At 46.7% G+C, this 20688-nt stretch overlaps 6 protein-coding genes across 6 annotated transcripts; 2 read left to right on the plus strand and 4 right to left on the minus strand.

Moving 5' to 3' along the window:
* Window positions 1-82: 82 nt before the first annotated feature.
* Window positions 83-1437, minus strand: CONPUDRAFT_169230 (uncharacterized protein; the record flags this gene model as incomplete). The annotated part of the gene is made up of 1 exon (XM_007775804.1): window positions 83-1437. One exon carries the CDS (start codon window positions 1435-1437, stop codon window positions 286-288), a length of 1152 nt encoding a protein of 383 aa, XP_007773994.1. The 3' UTR covers window positions 83-285.
* A 1044-nt stretch (window positions 1438-2481) lies between these two features.
* CONPUDRAFT_77031 (uncharacterized protein) lies at window positions 2482-3191 on the minus strand (the record flags this gene model as incomplete). The annotated part of the gene is made up of 4 exons (XM_007775805.1): window positions 2482-2622; window positions 2684-2915; window positions 2975-3065; window positions 3140-3191. 4 exons carry the CDS (start codon window positions 3189-3191, stop codon window positions 2482-2484), a joined length of 516 nt encoding a protein of 171 aa, XP_007773995.1.
* A 744-nt stretch (window positions 3192-3935) lies between these two features.
* CONPUDRAFT_93234 (uncharacterized protein) lies at window positions 3936-5050 on the plus strand (the record flags this gene model as incomplete). Its single annotated transcript, XM_007775806.1, has 5 exons — window positions 3936-3938; window positions 4004-4258; window positions 4334-4467; window positions 4521-4626; window positions 4676-5050. The coding sequence occupies 5 exons, from the start codon at window positions 3936-3938 to the stop codon at window positions 5048-5050; spliced, it is 873 nt and encodes a 290-aa protein (XP_007773996.1).
* Window positions 5051-5264: 214 nt separating this feature from the next.
* CONPUDRAFT_111890 (myosin regulatory light chain cdc4) lies at window positions 5265-6460 on the plus strand. The gene is made up of 6 exons (XM_007775807.1): window positions 5265-5322; window positions 5391-5403; window positions 5543-5686; window positions 5770-5835; window positions 5998-6145; window positions 6206-6460. Exons 1-6 carry the CDS (start codon window positions 5320-5322, stop codon window positions 6255-6257), a joined length of 426 nt encoding a protein of 141 aa, XP_007773997.1. The 5' UTR covers window positions 5265-5319; the 3' UTR covers window positions 6258-6460.
* On the minus strand, window positions 6431-8339 carry CONPUDRAFT_147050 (uncharacterized protein). The gene is made up of 3 exons (XM_007775808.1): window positions 7789-8339; window positions 7640-7734; window positions 6431-7587 (listed from the first exon to the last, which is right to left on the minus strand). Exons 1-3 carry the CDS (start codon window positions 8238-8240, stop codon window positions 6554-6556), a joined length of 1581 nt encoding a protein of 526 aa, XP_007773998.1. The 5' UTR covers window positions 8241-8339; the 3' UTR covers window positions 6431-6553.
* A 9067-nt stretch (window positions 8340-17406) lies between these two features.
* CONPUDRAFT_158788 (uncharacterized protein) lies at window positions 17407-17877 on the minus strand (the record flags this gene model as incomplete). The annotated part of the gene is made up of 1 exon (XM_007775809.1): window positions 17407-17877. The coding sequence occupies one exon, from the start codon at window positions 17875-17877 to the stop codon at window positions 17407-17409; it is 471 nt and encodes a 156-aa protein (XP_007773999.1).
* Between the last annotated feature and the right edge of the window lie 2811 nt (window positions 17878-20688).

Genomic DNA, 20688 nt, shown 5'->3' on the forward strand with positions numbered 1-20688 from the left:
TTGACCTTTAGCCTTCGTCCAGCTTCAATCTCTGTTCGGGTTTCACTGTTTCAATTCAACCCATGGGCTCTCGCGATACCGTCGATCGAACGCCTGGAATCTCTTCGTGCTAAGAATGTGGTACATGACAAACAAATGGTATGCGTTGATGACACTAACGACAAAAGTATGACTAGGACTACAGGTTGCTCAAGCGCTCAAAAGTCGTCCGGCCATGCGGAAATGTTCCTCGAACATGCCTTAGAACTCTTTTGCCCCAGGAGCCTCCAAAACATCCTCTTCAGTCTATTTACCTTGATGGCTCTCGACTTGACCTGGCTCAACGACTCCGAGGTCACCATTCCCATCTGTTCTTGGGGTTCCACCTGATGCTGATGCTGATACCTTCCGCTGAGTGCGCAGTTCAGCCAGCTCCAATGCTACCTGCGCGTCTGTCGTAACGCCCTCGGCTAGATCGGGGATCCTGAGCTTTAGCGAATGCGGGACTGTTGCTGTTGTCGGATCACGGAGATCCAAGGAAGGCGCGAAGGCCATCTGACTGTTCATATCCAGCTGAGCATCGCCGGGAACGGAGCTCAATGACGCCAAAGAGGTCGCCGCGGACGGAATGGGACCGGCCAAAGAGAGTATATCCTCAGGAGATGCGGCCGCCCTTGCGTTTAGCTGAGTCACCGAAGTGGCTTCCTCTGAGGGAGTGTACGATGCATTCTCGCCAATCACCGAGGAGGTGTAGGCCGAATTTGCACTATCGATACACAGCTGAGACGAAGACGTCGTAGGGCTTGAGACCGACCCACGGCCAGCCAGAGGTGAGCTCCGACTCGGTGAGTTGATGCCCAACCCGAGCAGTCGCCTCTCCGAGGGTGAATCTCTGGCGGGGCATGGTGTGCCGCCTGGAGAACCATGTCTAGTCCTTCCTCGGCCACTGATAGGGACCTTACGGCTCGCTGGGGACCACACGATAGTTGGAGACTTGGGCGAAGGCGTATCGGAGGTGCGAGTCTGAGCCTGAATTGCGGAGGCAGCGCGGGTGATGAGAGGTAAGATGCCCTTGAGTGCTTGGAGCTTCCGGGGGGGCTGGGGCTTGGGGGCGTTGTCCTTCATGCTGGACCTGAGCGGCGACCGACCGATGCTGGAGCGCTCAACCATGCCAAAGTCGAGTTTGCGCACGAGGATCAGAGGCTTCAGACGAGACCTGGAGGGCGGGATTACACCAGAGGATACGCCGAATATAGGAGTCGGAGCCGAGAGAAGAGGGGAGTAGCCTGGGGGAGGAGGCATGCGGCAGATGCGAGGGTTGGGCGAAGCGGTTCGCTGGCGTGGAAGGTGTCGCTTAGAGTCGATGGCGGGGACACAGAACGGTGGAGATTCACTGCCCTGCCGGGGCGAGGACCTTTGACTGGAAGTAAGGGAGGTTGGCGATGTGGGCGTGGTCATGTCTATGTTTGCTAGACTCGTCAACTAATTTGAACTTCACCCCTTGATTCCGAGGAAGGATTGTAGTGAAGTGAGAGATAGGCAACGTGATGGGTATCGCTATACTTGGGCGGATGAGGAGCAAATGAGGAGCGCAGAAGAACAAGGAGTCGAACAAACGAAGGCAAGATAAGAACATAAGATATCTGGAATACATCATTACGGTTTCAGCGGACTTTGGTATGTTACCTTCCGTTTCAGCTTGGGCTGTACGACGGTCCAGATGTTGACGCTCGCGCACATGCACAGTCGCGTTATAGACCACCATCACGTGTAAATAGATTTCCTGACGTCAGGCTAGCTCGATTTGAGATGATCGACAGACGTATTAAATTGCCACGCGGGCGCGTGCCGTTGAGCACAACTGCGGTATACAGCGCCGGGGGGAGAATATGTAGGTCTTGTAGGTCTCTTAGTCTCGCAGTATCTGAGTGAATGTACGAAGCTCTCAGATAGTTATGGCGTTCCTTTGAGCACCCTATTGCAACAACTTGAAGGCACGTACCTGATTGCCAAGTCAACAAGCACTCGGCGAGCTCACGAGGGACCAAGCTCCCAATTTTTAGTTAGATAAATCATAATCCATTTCCACTAACCCACAGGATCAAACACAAAATCCAGCAACCAGGCACGGTGAAAAGATACTCTACCTGCCGAGCCAAGGTTGGCCATAATTATCAAATGAACCCAGCTTAATTTCCAGAGTCCCTAGTCAATAATCGGTAGAATGATCTGCAGGGTATGAAAGGGTAGAAGTGCGAACAAAGAAGGGTGATAGGTGAGGTCCAAGGCACGGGCGGGTATGTGACAGACAAATCAATCGTGCCTTCTGCCCATTCAGAATTCCAGGAACAAGTGTGGAGGTAGCGAGCGAATCAACCGGAGACCAAAACAAAGGATACCAAAGTGACAAAGACGAAGATGGCGATGAATATGTTGCTATGTAAATGGGCATAGGCGACGACAAGGCCGGCCTGTCATCGCGGCCGAGTGGGAGCGAGTCATTTACTCATCGTCCTCATCGTCGCACCAGGGAAGGTCATCATCGGGGTTGGCGGGAGTCGCGCTAGCGGGGATGGAACCGGAGCTGGTGGGGTAACCAGAGGGAGCGGCAGGGGCCTGGACGGAACCGGATGTGCAGAGGACCTTACATAGCGAGAAATATATTGTTAAAACGTGTCGTGAGTCACCGTCGGCAAGTACGCACCTCGCCAACGTAGAGGTTGGAGCAACTGTCGTCAATCTGAGGGTTGTTCAAGGACAGAATGGTGGAGTTGACGTTGGAAATGGCGGCGATCATGTCGCAATCATCGTTGGCCTGCACGACGTAGGTGTTGGTGCAGTCCTCGCCCTGCCAGCCGAGGCAGTAGGACTGGCCAGGGGTCAGGTTGTTGCATTCATCGTCGACGATGCCGTAGTTGACGACGGCGAACTGGTACCTGTGGAAAGATCAATAACCGGGTTTTTTTGGCCGTGCGAGTGGGAGGATTACACGTACGTGGAGACGTTGTTAGCAGCAGAGACGCTGTCACAGATATCGCCTTCCTGGACGGTGTAGTTACGAGTGCAAGTGTTGTCCGCAGCGACGACTGGGAAAAGGGGAGGAGGGTTGTAAGCAATTGTTCACTTTCATCCTAAGCATGGAAACATATAAAAAACGTACGCTGGGCAACGAAGGGGAGGGCAAGGGCGGCAATGACGATCTTGGAGAACATGTCTGGAACGACCTGGATGTTTTCTGCTTTCTTAAAAATGAGTGTACGCTGAAGAAGGAGGGACGCGGTCGCCGAGTTGGATGTTCAAGGAAGAGAGTGAGGTGATGGTAAGAGGTGAAGAGGTAGGGAACGAGAAGCCAGTGCCCGTGTGGTTGGGGATCTAAATCTGGGACAAGTACACTCACGTAAGCGGCATTTTGGGATCCGTTTGACAGCTTGACAACAGAGAGAACGGGGGCGCCCAGACCAGCAATGCCGCCGCGTGTTTCATTGCCAGCAAGCGATGTCGCCCGAGAGGCTTCCTTTAAGTAAATTCCTTTCCCCAGCCTAGAAGAGCCTGCCGCCAGCAAGTTCTACGAAACATTTACTCGGCTGCGAATAAGGGCAGAGCGTACTGTCCGATGTTAATCTTGCATCAGACAAGAGAACATGTAAGAGACGAAGACGGCCTTGTTCGACCTCGTTGAGAACAATATGGAGAAGTCAGGAGTTGCAGCCATGAGCACCCTTGGCGACGTGGTCAGGAACCTTGTCAGGAACAATCGGGCCAGCTTGTCCGTCCCGGCGTTTCTATCTTGGTTACGTTATCCGTCTAATTCCAGACCCTCGGTTGCCGATTGGCTTCCAATTTTAGCATACCCGCCGGCATCAAGCGCTTACTATGGCAATCATCACGTGAGCCGCGTACTACCATCTCGTCGTCACTTGCGAGCTCCCCCTGTTCCTTGTGAGAGCTCAGTAGCCATGGTGAGTCCTGATCCACACCCACACATTCTGATCGTCGTATGTATCCATTGCCTTGTGGTGTCTAGGACGTTGACCCACTTGCCGACACTGTTCCGCCACGGTATGCTGTTGAATCAGACGACGAGGACGAGTACAATCCATTACCATCGCAATCCTCATCTGCCAAACCTCGTGCAGCACCTTCTGTCAATATCAAGATTGTAGGCAATATTGCCACAAAATGTCCTCTGGCGGTCATGTCTGGACCCGCTGCTGCTCACTGGGCGGGGGGTGCTGCACTTGGTGAACAGAAAGGAGCGGTATACGTTAACTCAAAGATGGTATGTCTAAGGCACCAAGGACGCTCTGGGGACGACTCAACCGGCCAGAGGTCCTGACATATAACCGTTCTACAGGTAGGACTGCTGTTTGTGCCATCGTGGACAGATTCAGTTGTTCTTGTATCGGAAACTGCGCGACACACTACGCTTCCACTGTGGGCTCAGCACCAGTATGCCCAGGCTATCTCGAACCACTTCGCTCCCACAAGGTATGGCCTTGTACCTATATAGTAGGGCCTACTGGTTAACGATCGGCATTCAGCATGGTTCTATTGGACACATACTTTTCGAAGGGGTATATTTCTTCCTCCGATCCTCCGACAGGTGCACCTGTGCGACACCTTGCAGTGAATCATACACCGTCCGCTGTAAGCTGCTTCGTGCAAACTAAATGTGTACGTCCTGATCAAGTTATAGAACCTCAGAGTGCCATTGTATGCGCCCCCCAACCTCGTGCATACAACGTCCGCCGCGTTCATGGCGTTACTGTACCTCCAATCGCTCGAGCCGCAAGGGTCAAAAGTGCCTGGGTTGCTTCTGCTTGCTCCATCTTCGACCCTTCCGCCTCAGCCGCCTAGCACGATTGGGGCGGGAGAAGGAGGACCAATCCCACTTTCCGATGATGCAGAGTGGTCTGCTGATGAAATGGAACTCGTCCAGTCGACTGTATGCACCGTCCTGGGGGCAAAAACACCAAGTGTGTGGAAGGGTCGATCGACGCTCAGTAGAGGAAGCAGTGAGGCGTCTAAGAGAAGGACTGGTGATGTCGGCGATGGTGGAATGTATATATAGAGACAAAAAGTAGAGCATCGAAGTGACTTGAATGTACATGCATATGACGACGAGAGCTATATGTCAAGTCTCCTCACTGTAATAAAGACGTTCAACTTCCAGACATCATGTCGATGTGGTTTGCCGCCAGAGGGATGTTTCGGACCGTTGCCGGATTCCGACGAGACCTGGTCTATCCAAGCACACGTGATCCTTACAGCTGATTCCCGCTTGGGTTTCGCCATCTGTCTCATCCTGCTCAAGCACCCTTCCCAACAACGACAACAGTTATGGTGAGTGAAAGTTCTTCAAGTTTATGAGCATAATTCACTGAGCATGACTTCCTGCTCACCCTCACTAGGCCGATAACGCTGGTACGCGTCCTTTCGTTGCATGATCTCTGGTTGCTAGATCTAACCCAAGGCCGTTCTTGCGTTTTAACGGACTCGCCTTGATCTATCAACATTGACTTCAAATCCACAAATCCCGCTTGACACTACAATCGGTGATCAGAGTATAAGGAAGCCTTCGCACTTTTCGACAAGAAAGGCACCGGTGCCGTTCCTCGCGAAGTTCTAGGTGATCTCGTCCGTGCACTCGGCCAGAACCCGACTCAGTCTGAGGTCGCGGATATTGTCGCCAGTGCACCTCGTGAAGGTACGGGTGGCCCGAGTTCAAGCTGCCCTTTGTTGATGCTAATTGTCTGTAACGCGGTGGCATCTTTCGTTGGTGCGCAACAGTCGATTACAAGACTTTCTTGACGATCCTCAACCGGCCAGATGGATTCAAGCCTGCTGGTACTCCTGGTGAGCTTTCTTTTCTACTTTATTTGGATGTTGCCCCGCGACTACGTTCCGTGAGCGCGACGAGAAGACCTTGGTGCCCGCGCGAGGCTGTTTCTGCTTTACCTTTATAAAGTCCTTCAAGCTATTGCTACTATTATGGACGCTAACCTAGTGCCTCAACAGAGGAGTTCATTCGTGGCTTCCAAGTCTTCGACAAGGAGGGAAATGGCTTCATCGGTGCTGGTGAACTGCGGTATGTCTTGACCCAGCTGGGCGAGAAGATGTCAGATGAAGAGGTCGACGAGCTTCTCAAGGGTGTGCAGATCGGCAAGTGAGTACAGTCACCGTATATTTCGTCTTCCTCTTCATACCAAATAATTCACCTCGACAGCGACGGCAACGTGAACTACGAGTCTTTTGTCCGCACGATCCTTAGTCAATGATCGATATCCCCCACATACAATCTCAACTCGACGTTTGTGCATACCAATAGGCGCATTACGGGAGGAAAGCGCATGTAATACCTGGTCAACTGTCCAGACAGGAGGGAAGAAGGCCGAACCGATTGTAGCACACTTTTGACGCCCTGTAATGATTTCGACGACGTTTGTGGTCTGGAGTTTATGACAAGTTCATTAACATTAAGTGTCCAGGTAGCATGGGGTGATAATTTACGTCTACAAAAAGTATTGTGGTAAGAACCTATGGTCTGCCAAATCCTCACCAAGGGTTTATATCTTCAATCGCTCTCTGACTCGTACTCATCATCAGATGCAGGGCCTGCTTCAGCCTCGGAAGCTTGCTTTGGGCTCGTAGCGCCACTACGCGCGCCGTTGCTGCTCGTGCTTGTGCCTCCCTTGATAATTCGTTCAACAACAACTTGAGCGCCACCTGCGAGACCATCGACCTCGCCCAGCGACTGACAAGGCGCCCACAGGATCTCCTTGCGGGGATAAGAGAGGGCGAGGCGGAAGCCCCACCACTCATCGACGGAATCATCACCATCGATGTTGGGTGTACCTTCAAGGAAACCCTTTGTTGACAGATATTGCTCGAAGGTTTCAATGTCGGCCACTCCCTTCGCAGGAGCTTCGGAAGGGTCAGAGGTGGGCAGGAGATCCTCAGGGACCATCGACGCATCAACGAGGGCGTAGAGGGTAGTGAGAGATGTTGAGCGAGGGAAAGACTGCACAAGGCGTGCGTTGGAAGGAAGACGAATCGCAATGCGAACATTTTCCTTGTCGCGAGTAGGAGAGACGGCAGAATCGGTGGTCGCAGGAACGAGCTTTGCGCGCATCCACCGCCGCCAGTCCATGCGCGTGCGTTCGCGCAGTTCACGTAGCGATTCCTGGATAGCAGCCTCTTCCTCCTGGCGGGCAATTTCCTCGGCTTCGCGCACCGCGCGGTCAGCTTCGGCGGCTTTTTCGGCGCGTGCTTGCTCAACGCGCTCGCGATCCCGACGGAGGCCGTCCTCGTACATCCGGTCTTGCTCTGCGCGAATCATGCGGTCGCGTTCACGTTGGCGAATGCTAGCTTGGTGTCTCGTAAGGAAGGGCTGGACACGTGGAAGGAGCTGTGTCTCAAGGTGGCTCATGAGCGTTTCCGAGGATGTAGGGGCGGATGCGGGAGAGGCGGGGCCTTGGTGCCTTGAGAGGACAGACAGGAGAGGAGTAGACTGCGAAGAGTTGGTGGAGCTATGAGGGTGGGAGCGGCGGGGTTGCAGGCCAACGAAGGCAACGAATGGATACGTGGTGGCTTGGAGCTTTTGAGACGCTAGAGCAGGCAGCATGAGCTGACGAAACTCCCTATGAGCGAGTGAACTCACCTGCCCAAGCTTCCCTGTCCCGAACATCTCCACCCCATACAACGAAGTTATTGTCAGTCAGGAGACGGACGAAAGTCGGGTCCGTCAGAGTCGACCTAACGACCCCGAGTTAGTTCCTGTCCTACATCATCTTAATTGACCATACACACCTCTTGAATTCGGCGACATCGTCGTGTTCTTCGCTGACCAATATGATACATCCAATGCGACCCTCCGTCTGGCATGCCTTCAACACCTCTTCATAGCTTCCTAGGTAGAATTCTGGCAGAACGCCAGAACCTGACGGATCGCCGTCGCGGGGTATTGGGGGATACGAGTTTACACCTCGCTTGACAGCCGATCCTCGCTCCTCAACTCCACTGGCTTGTCCATCTCCATCCCTTGCGAGACCTCTGAGCGAGATGGCACCTGTCTCTTCTTCTAGAGAGCGCACCCACTGCTCTGCTGCATCGCGAGGATGGAGGAAGCGCTGATGAGGACGGAAAGGAGTAAGGAGCCGAAACGTGGGGACTGGGATGTGAAGGGCACCAAAGACGAAACGGAATATGGAGGAAAGGACTCGGAATGGGAGAGATAGTAGTGACACGACAGCCTGCCACATACCGCCTCTGCCAAAGAGCTATTGTCAGCACTAGTAGTCTGGACCTGTCTGCACACACTGCCCGAAATCAGGTAAGTAGTGCGCGAGGAAAATCGCTGATATTGGGAGAATAATATCCCAATTCTTGAATGCGAAGGTAAACAGGTGTATGGTGAGAGTTGTTATTTAACACCGGTATGACCGGACCGCCAACTTAAGACTCCGCCGGAAATAACGTCAGTGAGTACGAATTTTGTCTCAGCTACTTTACTGCCACCCTTTCTGTCTTCATCGCACTGCGGGCAAATGGCAATTTTATCCAAGAAGCAGGCGATCGGGCGAAATCAAACACCGTCCATTTTTTTTGGAAATAGATACTTTAAAGCAGCTCAGTCCCATCTCACACTGCAAAAAAAAATCACCATAACCTGGGCCCATTTACTTTAAATAACTGGCCCGGTTAGTTAAACTAACTTTATCACAACTTGCCAGGATTTATCTGGGTGCGGACACACATTGTATTTAAAATACTATTTAACAAAGGTTATGCTAAAGGTGGGACATGCAGTTTTTGACAGTTATCTTAAATTGTAGTTTCTCATGGCTGTCAGCCATGTCATTGAGCTCATCTATCTATTTTCAAATAAAATGGAGTTAACATAAATGTGGATAAGCTCCACATTTGGATGGCAGGCAATGACCCAGCAATGACTAATCATATGCCAGTCAATGCCAGGTCAGTGGCCAATCAATGGCCAATCAATTAATCAATGGCTGGCCATCAAAATTTTATGTCCAATAAAAACCACTTATTCACTCTAAATGGTCATACTAATTACCAACTATCAGTGATAAAAAGGAAGGGAGTATTATGGGACTTTAGGATTCATATTGTTTACAAAGTGAGGGATTAAAAACATATATTTCTGACTAGATAATAACTTTCTGTTTGGCCATTGACCAACCATTAACCTGCCATTGACTGGCATATGATTAGTCATTGCTGGGTCATTGCCTGCCATCCAAATGTGGAGCTTATCCACATTTATGTTAACTCCATTATATTTAAATAAAAATAGATAGATGAGCTCAATGACATGGCTGACAGCCATGAGAAACTACAATTTAAGATAACTGTCAAAAATTGCATGTCCCACCTTTAGCATAACCTGTCAAATGATATTTTAAACACAATGGGTGTCCGCACCCAGATAAATCCAGGCAAGTTGTGATAAAGTTAGTTTAACTAACCGGGCCAGCTATTTAAAGTAAATGGGCCCAAGTTATGGTGATTTTTTTTTGCAGTGTCATGTCCTGATTAGCCAGAGACAAACATGCACAACTCTGCAATCAATTCTGATGTATGATTGGCTAAGCATTTCTGTGTCTTGGGCAAGTCCATACCAGCCTGATATGGTGTGAAAGTTCACATGCCCCCTTCACCACACTGTACCGCATGCTCACCAATTCATTGATGTTCAACAATTGCAGGACAAATATACACTAACTTGAATGAAAATTGCACAATAAATTATTGCACCATATGTTCTTTAAATCAGCACCCTATAGTAAGCTTATAAGCAAAGGAAGTAAAACTACTTGAATAATTAATATGGCTCAATAGAATAAATAATGTGTAGTTCTACGTTGCCTGCCACTTAGTTCTCTACTGCTATCTATTGTTGCGATCACTCACAACAGTCATGGTTCATCATGAACGCTTATGTCTACCTTACACCACAGATTGAAATGCCTCAGTCCGTCCTTGCTTTTTACTGTCCAATAGATCACGTGACCTCCAGCTACTTCAATTGCAACTCACATGACCAGATCAGCTACATTACTTTACCAAACTTACATAATTGTTCTCTCACATTCCTGGATGTTCCATATGACATCACCCATACTTGAGTTCACGCAGATGTGGGTGTCCGCACTGATAGCGCTATAGTGCAATTTTTGCACATCTTATATACTGATTAGAACTATAGGAGTACTGTAGTACTCCTTTACTTGTACAGTCGCGGACAGCCAAAGTCGACAAAAAGTACCGATCCCTTTTGTTTCTTCCGAAAACTATCAGAATCAACTGCAATTGAGTGAGGGCCTTGCCAACAAAGTTTGAGTGAATCTCCATGAGCCATTCATCCAAAAAAGGTAATTCTTTGATTTTGACCCCTCAAATTTTGGCCACACCCTGTTTTTTGCCCTAAAATCACAAAAAAAAATCACCAATCGACTCCTTTCGATGTGCTGCCAATGAATCCATCAAAAGATTTTCAATAAAATGCTGTGGGAATCATGCAAAAAATTCCTAAATCGGACGTGGGAACACAGGCCGGCTTCTGCCCCATGCCATAAAGGGTTTGTTATGACCCCTAACTTGGTGCTCATTGTTTTTGTAACTGAACTATGCAAGAACTACATGAATAAAATGTGACTGGTTGTACTAATTCTTGGTAATAAAAAAAAGCATTGCCCAGTCCTTCCTAGGGTACCACTGCCCATTATGATACACGAGACATGAAAGAGGACCAAGTATTCCTCACCTAAATCTTGCACTTTGAATCCTCGACAGAGCTAATCCTTGACACTGCTAACCATTGGCCAAGAGTATACAGGAGCACTGTCAGAAATCATCTTTTCTGATGGTCAATTCTATCGAGGATTAGCTCTGTCTTAGAGTTAACTCTGTCATGTAAAGTTAGCTTTGTTGACATTGAGGGGTGGTTATTTTGAGGATTAGTTTCCCGAGGGTTAGTTATATCAAGGGTTAGTCCTTTCAAGGATTAACATTGTCAAATATCTTTTTATTGAGGGTTAGCCTGGTGAACAATGGATCACGGTACTCCGTCAAGGCTTTAGTATTTGTTCTGTCAATGATTAATGTTGGATATATCACATTTGATCAGCGAGGATCAGGATATCTCATTAGCTCTAATTATAAATAGCACTAAACTAGTACACAAAAACATTCAGTGGATAGTTCTTCACTTTTGTAGTGCCGCAAGGGTAATAAAGACTACCAATTTTCAACTTCAGGGGCTTCACCAGCCAGTTCCCACGGCCAAAAAGTTGCTTTTTTTTTGGCCCAAAATTTGGCCACCCCCAAAAAGTCGTGGGAAAAACTTTGGAGGTGCATTTTCTGGCTCCTTTCGCCATTCTGGCCTCAGTTCTGCAGTCAGAATTTCATAAATTTTGCTAGATCTTGCTCGGCCCCTTTTGTCAACTTTGGCTGTCCACGACTGTAGTTTAGCTTGTGTTTCTTCTAATATATGTGTTCTGTATCCCCGGGGCTTGGCCTGGGGCTTATGATCTGTCTGCTGGCCTTCCCGAAGGTCAGCCTGTCTATTCTCATGTTTTACCCGTCGGTACGTGATTTTTCTGATGCTCGTCCGTGTCTCTCGTGTTTGTTTTATTTGTCTCGGCGTCAGCCGATTACTCATGTGTGCTTACACACTTTCTTGTTCTCAATACTCCCCTGCAAACCTTAATTCATGCCGAGACCTTCAACGTGTTCTTTGTGTCTTGGTTTGGGAAGAGGTTTGGTTAATATATCTGCTGTCATTTTTTCTGTAGGACAGTATCTAGTTTCTATTTCATTATTGGTTATTTTCTCTTGAATAAAATGATGTCTGATTTGAAAATGCTTTGTTCTTTCATGAAATTCAGGGTTTTCAGTCAATGCGAGTGCCAATTTATTATCCCCATATATTCTTGTAGGCTTTTTCTGTTTATATCCTAGCTCTTCTAATAAGGTTCGTATCCACACTGCTTCTTGGGCTGTGAACAACATAGTAATATATTCGGCTTCTGTAGTAGATAGTGCAATAGCATTTTGCTTTTTGGATCTCCAAGTGACCGTGCCACCAGCCAACTTAAAAATATATCCGGAAACGGATAATCTATCCGTTCCGTTCGCATAATCTGAGTCTGAGAATGAATGCGGCTTGACTGTATTATCAGCGTTGAAGCTTATCTCATCTGTATATCCTTGTAGGTCCGTTTCTTTTTCTTGTTCATATGTTATGCCTAATTCTTTTGTACCGGCTAAATATCTTAATACATGCTTTGCTGCTGCTCAATGCATGAGATCTGGGTTGGCAGTAAACACGCCTAATCTATTTACAGCAAAGGCTGTATCTGGTCTAATAGGCTCACTGATGTATGCCGCGTGCGCAACCAGTAACACATAATTATTGCTCCAGTTATTTTCTCCGGGTGGTTCTTTTGGGCTTAGCTTTGTTTTTGTCTCCATAGGCATAGCAACTTTATCAGTGTTGTCTAGCCCCCATTTCTTGTGAATCGATTCGATATATTTGGTTTGGGTTAATTTAAGTGTGCCCTTTTCTTTACTCTGAGTTATCTCAATTCCGACAATTTTGCTCGGGTCGCCAAAGTCAGTTAGCTCAAAAACCGAGCTAAGTTCATTCTTTAGTTTGGCCATTCTATCTTTTGTTTTCGTAAATAATAGTAGATCATCTACCCATACTGTGATAATTTCACAAGTCTTATTTGTTTTTCTAATGTATACACATGAATCTGATTTCAATTGAGTGAAACCTTTCTTTTCTAATCTTTGGCCTAATTCATAGTTCCATTCTCGGCCTGACTGCTTCAAGCCATACAAAGTTTTTATTAATCTACAGACATGGTTTGTGCTGTCTTCATAGCCAAGTGGCTGTTTCATATATACTTCTTCTTTTAGTTTTCCGTTTAAATAGGCGCCTTTAACATCCATTTGTTGTATTTGCCAGTTTTCTTGTACTGCAATGGATAATATAATTCTGAGAGTTTCTAGCCTTACTACAGGCAAAAATGTATTTGTGAAATCTATTCCGGGAATCTGTGAGCAGCCTTTGGCTACTAATCGTGCCTTATACTTCTTTAGATCTCCTTCTTTTCCATATTTTCGTATAGTGTTGTGCAGGGCCAGGCTTGAGGCCCTAAAGCCTTTGGGCCAAGCCCTGTATAGGCCAAGCCCTGCCCGAGCCCTGGCTAGGGCTTTTGAGGGCCTAGGGCCTGGCCTGGGTTGTTGCAAAGCCCGAGCCCAGGGCCTAAGCCAGGGCCTGTAGCTAAAACATTGAAAACTGTTAGTATGACTGTACAACTACTCTAGTAACAAAAGGTTGTATAACTTGAACTTAAGTATTAGCTAGTGTACAATGTTTTTATTGATTATGGGAAATTCTAATCAAAGTGTGCTGTGTCCTGATCTAACTATGGCATTATCTGTCTCACTTGCCCTTCAATTAGAATATAGCCTTGAGAGTTATGTCAGTAAATAAGGTGATGTTTGACCCAGCAGGTTACTAATGTCCCAAAGACAGTTATGGTACAAACAATGAAGCTGAAAACACTTCAGCACCTCAGGCTCAAGGATTTCATGCTTATCTTGGCTCTGAGATGCCTCTTCCAGAAGAGATATCTATTGTCCATTGGTGGGGTGTAAGTTATCTTGTTGTATCACATTTTATGGTTCTAATCAGTGCTACAGTTGAATTCTCTTTTGTACCCTATTTGGGATCACTTTCATGCAGCTGCTGAAATAATCACAAAAAGGTGCAATCGCATTGGTGGAGATGTTGTTGAAGCTATTCGGGTGTTGAGGACACTCTGCTGCCAGGAATTAATTTTCCATAAGCTAGGGCCATCCTCAGCAGCTGAGTTATCCTTAGAGAAGACTGAGGGCAATGTTATTGATGACATGACTGTTGAGAAGCATGATGATGAGCTTGGAGATTTAATTTTAGGTATTTCAGACAATGAGAACCATTGAGATTTGGATGAATAAGTGTCTTTTACTACAGCAATTATTGTGACCCAATCAAAAGTCAATGTCTTCACTGTTTTTTACTATCTGATTGATCCTGATAGCTTCATTGAGTAGAAAATGGACCGCTCCAATTTTTTATGCACAAAGGAAGCAAAATACATAATTTTATAGTGAAAGCCCTGGCCTAGGCCCAAGCTAAGCCCGAGCCAAGCCCTGGCCCTATGTCAGGGCCTGGCCTTGGTTTTTGCAAAGCCCAAGCCCTCAAAAGCCAGGCCAAATCCAGGGCTTTCAGGCCAAGCCCGGCCCTGCACAACATTATTTTTGTATGAATACCCATTTATTTCTTATAGGCTTCCGGCCCAGTGGACACAGTTCTTTATGCCATGTGCCATATTCGTCTAGTTGTCCTAGTTCTGCTTCTATCGCTTTTTCCCATTTGGGCCAAAAATGACTTTTCTTTGCTTCTTCTAACATTTTTGGGTCTTTATCTGTTACATTTGACTCGCTAAATGCCATATATAGATATTCTTCGAGCAAATATTTGTCTTCTTCGAGTTCTTCTCCTTCGTGTAATTTATTATAATCATGTACTATTTTTGGTCTTTTACTCTTTCTAGGTTCTTGTGTTTCCATATCCGGCATTTTTCTTTTATTACTCTGTGTGTTTGGTTCTTTATTTGAGAATTCTGGGATTTCTGACTGTGCAGGCGCATCTTGCGTAGGTGTGGGAATAGACTCCCCCCGCGCGATGTGCATCGTCCATCTTAGGAAACTTGTAGTTTCTCAAAACTCTTATTGCTCTTGAGTGAGTGTTGAAATACCTAACGGCTTTCAGGCCATCTTCGTATCCCATAAATAGATGTTTCTTAGCATGTGGCTGTAGTTTAGAATTGCCTGGTTTCTCATCTAAAATATACAAGGGAGCGCTGAACTCCTCAAAATGTGTTATATCTGGTTTATTATTTGACCACTTCTTGATTGGGGTGGCTGTGCCAGTTAAGGCACGTGTATATGATCTGTTTCATAAATAAGTTGCGTGCAATGAAGCTTGCGACCACAAAATTTTTGGTAAGTTGTGGGCCAGTAGGATTGCGCGAACCACTTCTATTATTGTTCTGTTAAAGCGCTCGGCTACACCATTTTGCGCATGTGCATAGGGTGCTGTTACCTCTAAGGAAATACCCCTGTCTGCACACCAGGTTTTCAGAGGTTTGTTTATGTATTCTTTTCCATTATCTGATCAGATTTTCTTTACTTTGTAGTTATATTGTCTTTCTATAAATGTTATATAGTTTTTTTATTTCTCAGGCTGCCTCACTTTTTAGCTTGAGGGGAACGACTTGTGTACATCTACTGCAGTCGTCTATAATTGACATCAGGTACTTGTGCCTGTTTATAGAAGCAACGTGTGCTGGGCCCCACAGATTGGTGTGGATTCTTTCTCCAGGCATGGATGAACAATTCTTTGCCTCTTTAGGAAATGGTGCGTGCATCATTTTTGCTTTTTCACACGCATCACATTCAAAATTGTCTGGACTCGGCAAAATGTGTAGTTCGTCTACCATTCTATTTTTATTGAGTTTCTTGAGTGCGTGTATACCTATGTGGCCATATCTTTTATGCCACTCGTACCATGTGTGCACTTTGCTTTCTTTGTCTATTTGGGCATTTTCTTCATTTACTAGAGGTTTACAGTAGAAATAATATAATTTCTGTCTAAGAACCCCAATGGCAAGTGTCTGGTCATTGGAATCAAGTAAATGAACTCTGTTATTACTATAAATGGCTTTGCCGCCGGCTTTATCAAGTCTAGACACTGATATTAAGTTTTTCAAAGCGGAGGGCATATGTAGCACATCATTTAATGTCAGGATCTTCTCTTTTCCATTTACGGACACTCTCAGGCACACTGTGCCTTTCCCAGGGACTTCTATTCCCGGTCCGCTGATCCCGTTTACTCTCATATCTTTTAAGGTTTGATAATCTTTAAATGCGCGTTTATCTGCGCATATATGGGAAGTTGTTCCTGAATTGCTCACCCAGTAATAGAAGCAAGTAGTGTATTGAGAGGACTCGGCCATCTCAACATCATCGTCTGATGTAGGTACAGAAGTTGTATTTACTTCATAGTCCTTGGCAATCTGAATGGCCTCGGAAGTATGCGCTTCTTTGCGCTTCCTCTTCTTTCCACTATTTCCGGCAGAAGTTGCCTTTTCTTTCCCCTTTAGGGAAATCTTCCAGCCGGCCCAATCATCGGGGTACCCATACTTTGCGAAGCACTTCCCCTTATGGGGGCGATTACAGTATTTACACAGCAACACATTTTTAGCAGTGCACATGTTGTACCAGTGCGAATTGACTTTGCAGTGGCTACAGTATGGTCTTTCCTTTTTAGATTTGCCATTCTGAGTGCGCCTCTTTTTTGCGGGATGTTCTTCTTCATCATTGCTATTTTCATCATCGGAAATCACCTTTTTCCCACGGCAAATCCATTCCTTCCATATGGCGGAAGTGAGATCAGTTGTAGATCTGTTGATCTTCTGTCTGGTGCCATCAGAAGTGCCATAGAAGCCTAAGGCCCAGGCATCCCACGAGCGTAGGAGTGTGGCGAGAATGATTTGTTGGAAATTCTTCTCGTTGATGATCTGGCCACCAGATGCCGATGCATACTGGTCTCGCATGTTCTCCAGCTGCCCGATATGATCTTGCATATTTGTCTTGTTCCTGGCATGCTTTGTAATCATCTCGCGATAGATATCAATTGCGTGCTGGGTCGACTTGACCTCGAAGCTGGCTCTGAGTGTATCTAAGATCTCGGATGAGGTAAGCTGCCTCTGTGTCTCGGGATCTTTGTCTCTAAGGTACGATAGGAATTCATCAGAAATAGAACTATTAATGATGTACTTGGCGGCATTGTCCTGCATTTCCCACAGAACCCTGTCTCAATCAGTTTGGCAAAGGCTGATCGGCCAATCACTGCTCACAATCTTAATGCTTCCGGCAAACTCAAAAGCGCTGTTTGCGCGCTTGGTCCAGGCCCACCAATTGTTGGTGTTCCCACAAGTTCTGCAGAGCTTGTCTTTGCCCTGCATGGCCATGACCTTCAGGCCCCGCTCGGAAAGGAGTTTGGGATCGAGAGTTTGGGCGAGCGCGAGTTTGCCTGACCCAATTTGGCAGGTGCTCTAAACCTCTCACCAATGTAAAGCTCGTCGAGTAGTTGTAGTTGTAAAGCGCATATCACTTGTACACCTTATCGTATTGCCTTGAAAATCTCCGATAATGATATTAGCAAGATAAGCTAACGCACATTAAATTTTTGTGGACACATTGACTCTGGAATCCGGGTATACAGAACAGAACAGCGTAGACCAGGATGAATTCAGCTTCACATTTTGCTGCTTGCGCCGCGTCTCAGATTTTCCTTTTGAGGTAGCCCAAACTCGCGCTCGCCCAAACTCTTGCTCGCAAACTCCTTTCCGAGCGGGGCCTCAGGTACTGGCTCTGCAGGCAGGCGATCATCGCCTCGTATGGGTCTGCCTGGTTCTTCAGAACAGTCACATGGACCATACCCGAGTTAACCAAAGGGTCTGCCTGCCTCTGAGGCGGCTGTGTCTGCGGAAGCGGCATGGGAGCCGGATCCGGAATGTCAGGAGCCGGATTGATGGGGTTAAGCAGCAACATGACTTGTGGAGCAGGGTTACAGCGTGGAGCCGTCGAAGTTGGTGGCTGTGTGGGCTTGGCAGGAGCTTTGCCCTTATTGGCCTTCAAGTACATCACAATATTCTTCTTCAAGGTGTTGCTGGAGGTCGATGCCGCCGGAGCGCGAGGAGGTGGAGAATCAGACTCGTCGCCCAAGGAGGCGCAAGAGGAATTGGATGACATAATGAAAAGGTAGGTCGCGCAGTTTACAAGCAGGCGGGGCCCATAACCACTTGAGTTCACGCAGACGTGGGTGTCCGCGCTGATAGCACTATAGTGCAATTTTTGCACATCTTATATACTGATTAGAACTATAGGAGTACTGTAGTACTCCTTTACTTGTAGTTTAGCTTTTGTTTCTTCTAATATGTGTGTTCTGTATCCCCAGGGCTTGGCCTGGGGCTTATGATCTGTCTGCTGGCCTTCCCGAAGGTCAGCCTGTCTATTCTCATGTTTTACCTGTCGGTATGTGATCTTTCTGATGCTCATCTGTGTCTCTCGTGTTTGTTTTATTTGTCTCGGCGTCAGCCGATTATTCACGCGCACTTACACGCTTTCTCGTTCTCAATACCCATATGTCACACTCACTTACCATTAGTAGTAGTACATGGCACAGCATGATCCGTGCATTCACAGTCATTACCACACATAGCATCTTGTTTGGCTTAACCAAGCAACCTGTACTTGTATATAGTCTGTGCAATAACAGGCCCCAAGACCTCAAGTGAGTTCTTGTGGGAATCCCCTCCAAGTACACTGAGTCGTGCTATCTGCATGCATTATCTACTCCTCCTCTAAGTCATGCTTCACAGTACGCAGCTCTTCTTTGTTGTTGTCTGTTTGTTGGGTTGGCCCTTGGGCTCACGCCTTGTGGGTTGCTCACATCTATGAGCTGTACATAGATATCCAAGCATGTTAATTTATGCAAGAAGCAGTACTAGAAGTTCATGAGCTTGTAATTACTAGTAATCTCTCAATGGACCTGTGGGTGTACAGATGACCTGACTTAATATCTACAGTATACAAATGCAATAACAAGAGAATAAAGATAATTCTAAGATATATTGTAATAATAATAGCCATGCATGTGAGGCACATTCCTTGAACCACTGGGGGTATGGGTTACTGTACTTTTTCAACCTTAGGTTCAGCCCCTGTCCCCCCCCTCCCCACAAGATGAACCTACCATAGGAGGACAGTCCACACCAAGGTTGAAGTCACAAACTTGACAGGGGGGACATACTAAAATAGGCAAAAACACAAAGAGTGCTACAGAGTATTTTGATAGCCTAAAAACCTACTGATCAGCGTGTTTGTTAGACCATTTGGCTAATTACACAACAAGTTCCTCCATTAAAATATCTGCAGAGGCCTTTAAAACATATTGAGTTTGTCCATGCTGGAGCCATGATCAAAAATAGCACCTCAACCAATACATTTAGAATGGCCTTGTTGACACAAATAGGATGGAAATATGGGGTGAGTAAGCAATATTAGCAGAGACATGCTGAAATAAAATAAATTGAGGGCTTTGACCAGCATGGTACCAGTGAGTGCAGAGCTTACAGCAGGAGCAAGGCCCAAGGAATATATGTGGTGGCTTGAGTGCATGTGCCAACAACCAGCTCAAGATTGGCTCCCTTTGCACCAATGTTGGCAATGTTTCTGAGAACGTTGGCACCAGGGATGTAAGCAAAAGTGCCCCAGATGCTATTTCATGGCTGTGTTTTTAATTGGTGTTGGAGTCACTGGTGCAATCTCTCAACATGAACCCTTTCCACCCTTGAGTTGGCCTTCCAAACATATAGGGAGGGACAAACATTTGAAAAACTGTGTTTAAAGTCCAGTTTCTCATGCCACTGCAAACTTAAGGGGAAAAAACCACAGTATTTTGATACACCTACAACTCATGAGGTGAGTTACATCTCAAGTATCACATAATATGAGTCCTAGAATCTGAACATTTGAGTGGATTTTGTCAGTCCCTATGTTATCCATGGATGATTATAGTTATAGTTGTAAAACCAGATGCCCTCATTCTGAGTGATTGTATGCAAATTCCTTCAAATCCCTTGTATTCCTGTGGCCGTCAACAGGTCCCCCAGCTAGTGTCTGCAAATAGCAAGTCACTGATTTTTTGAGAGTTTGCCAGACTCCTACCTAGCGGTTTGACTCATGAGACCGGCTTATTAAGCGCTCCTGCCTTTTATAACATCATTAGGGGGTACTTTCGCCAGAACAACTGGCACAACTTGTTTTTCCCATCAACCATATTTTGCTTAGCCAAGAGACATTTGGTGGAGAATTTTTTTTAGCTGAACAAGTTGTGCCAGTCGGTCTGGCGAGAGAACTGCCTAACAAAGTTATAAAAGGCAGGAGCGCTTAATAAGCCGGTCTCATGAGTCAAACCGCTAGGTAGGAGTCTGGGAGTTTGCTGTCTCTCAAGATTTGTCATGAGCATGACTAGCAGGGGAATCTCACGATGGGACAGTCAGTCCTGGAGAAGACAACAACAAGTGACCTCGTATAGCAGGGATGAGTGTCTACTGACACACGCGAACACGCTATGTACCGACTACGCTGGCCATGCTGGCCCTAAACTATGCATCGTGCCTTCCTCAAGGCTTGGTCCGATCCTCCCTAGTCCAACGAGCCCAAACCAATGGGGCTAAGGGCTTTGTTACATGATCTCTTTTAAGAAGGATCACCTTCAACAGTACCAGTGCCAATAGATTCCAGCCTGGAGAATGGGAATGGAACTAGAGGGAATGCGCCACAGAGATTTACACTGCACTTCAAAGATTTGGAGGCATAGAAGAATAACTCTGCAGGATTGGAGCTGACCAAAGAGGTCCAGAGGACCTGGAGGAAACACTAGAAGGGGAGAAAGGTAAGTATGAAGGAATGTAAGTCACTATGTTTTGGGTCAAAATTACTGGGCCAGTATTAGGACATGTAGTGCTGGCTTGCCGGACCTAGTTGAGAGCAATTTGC

Source organism: Coniophora puteana, assembly GCF_000271625.1.
Source record: "Coniophora puteana RWD-64-598 SS2 unplaced genomic scaffold CONPUscaffold_15, whole genome shotgun sequence".
Lineage (NCBI taxonomy): Eukaryota > Fungi > Basidiomycota > Agaricomycetes > Boletales > Coniophoraceae > Coniophora > Coniophora puteana.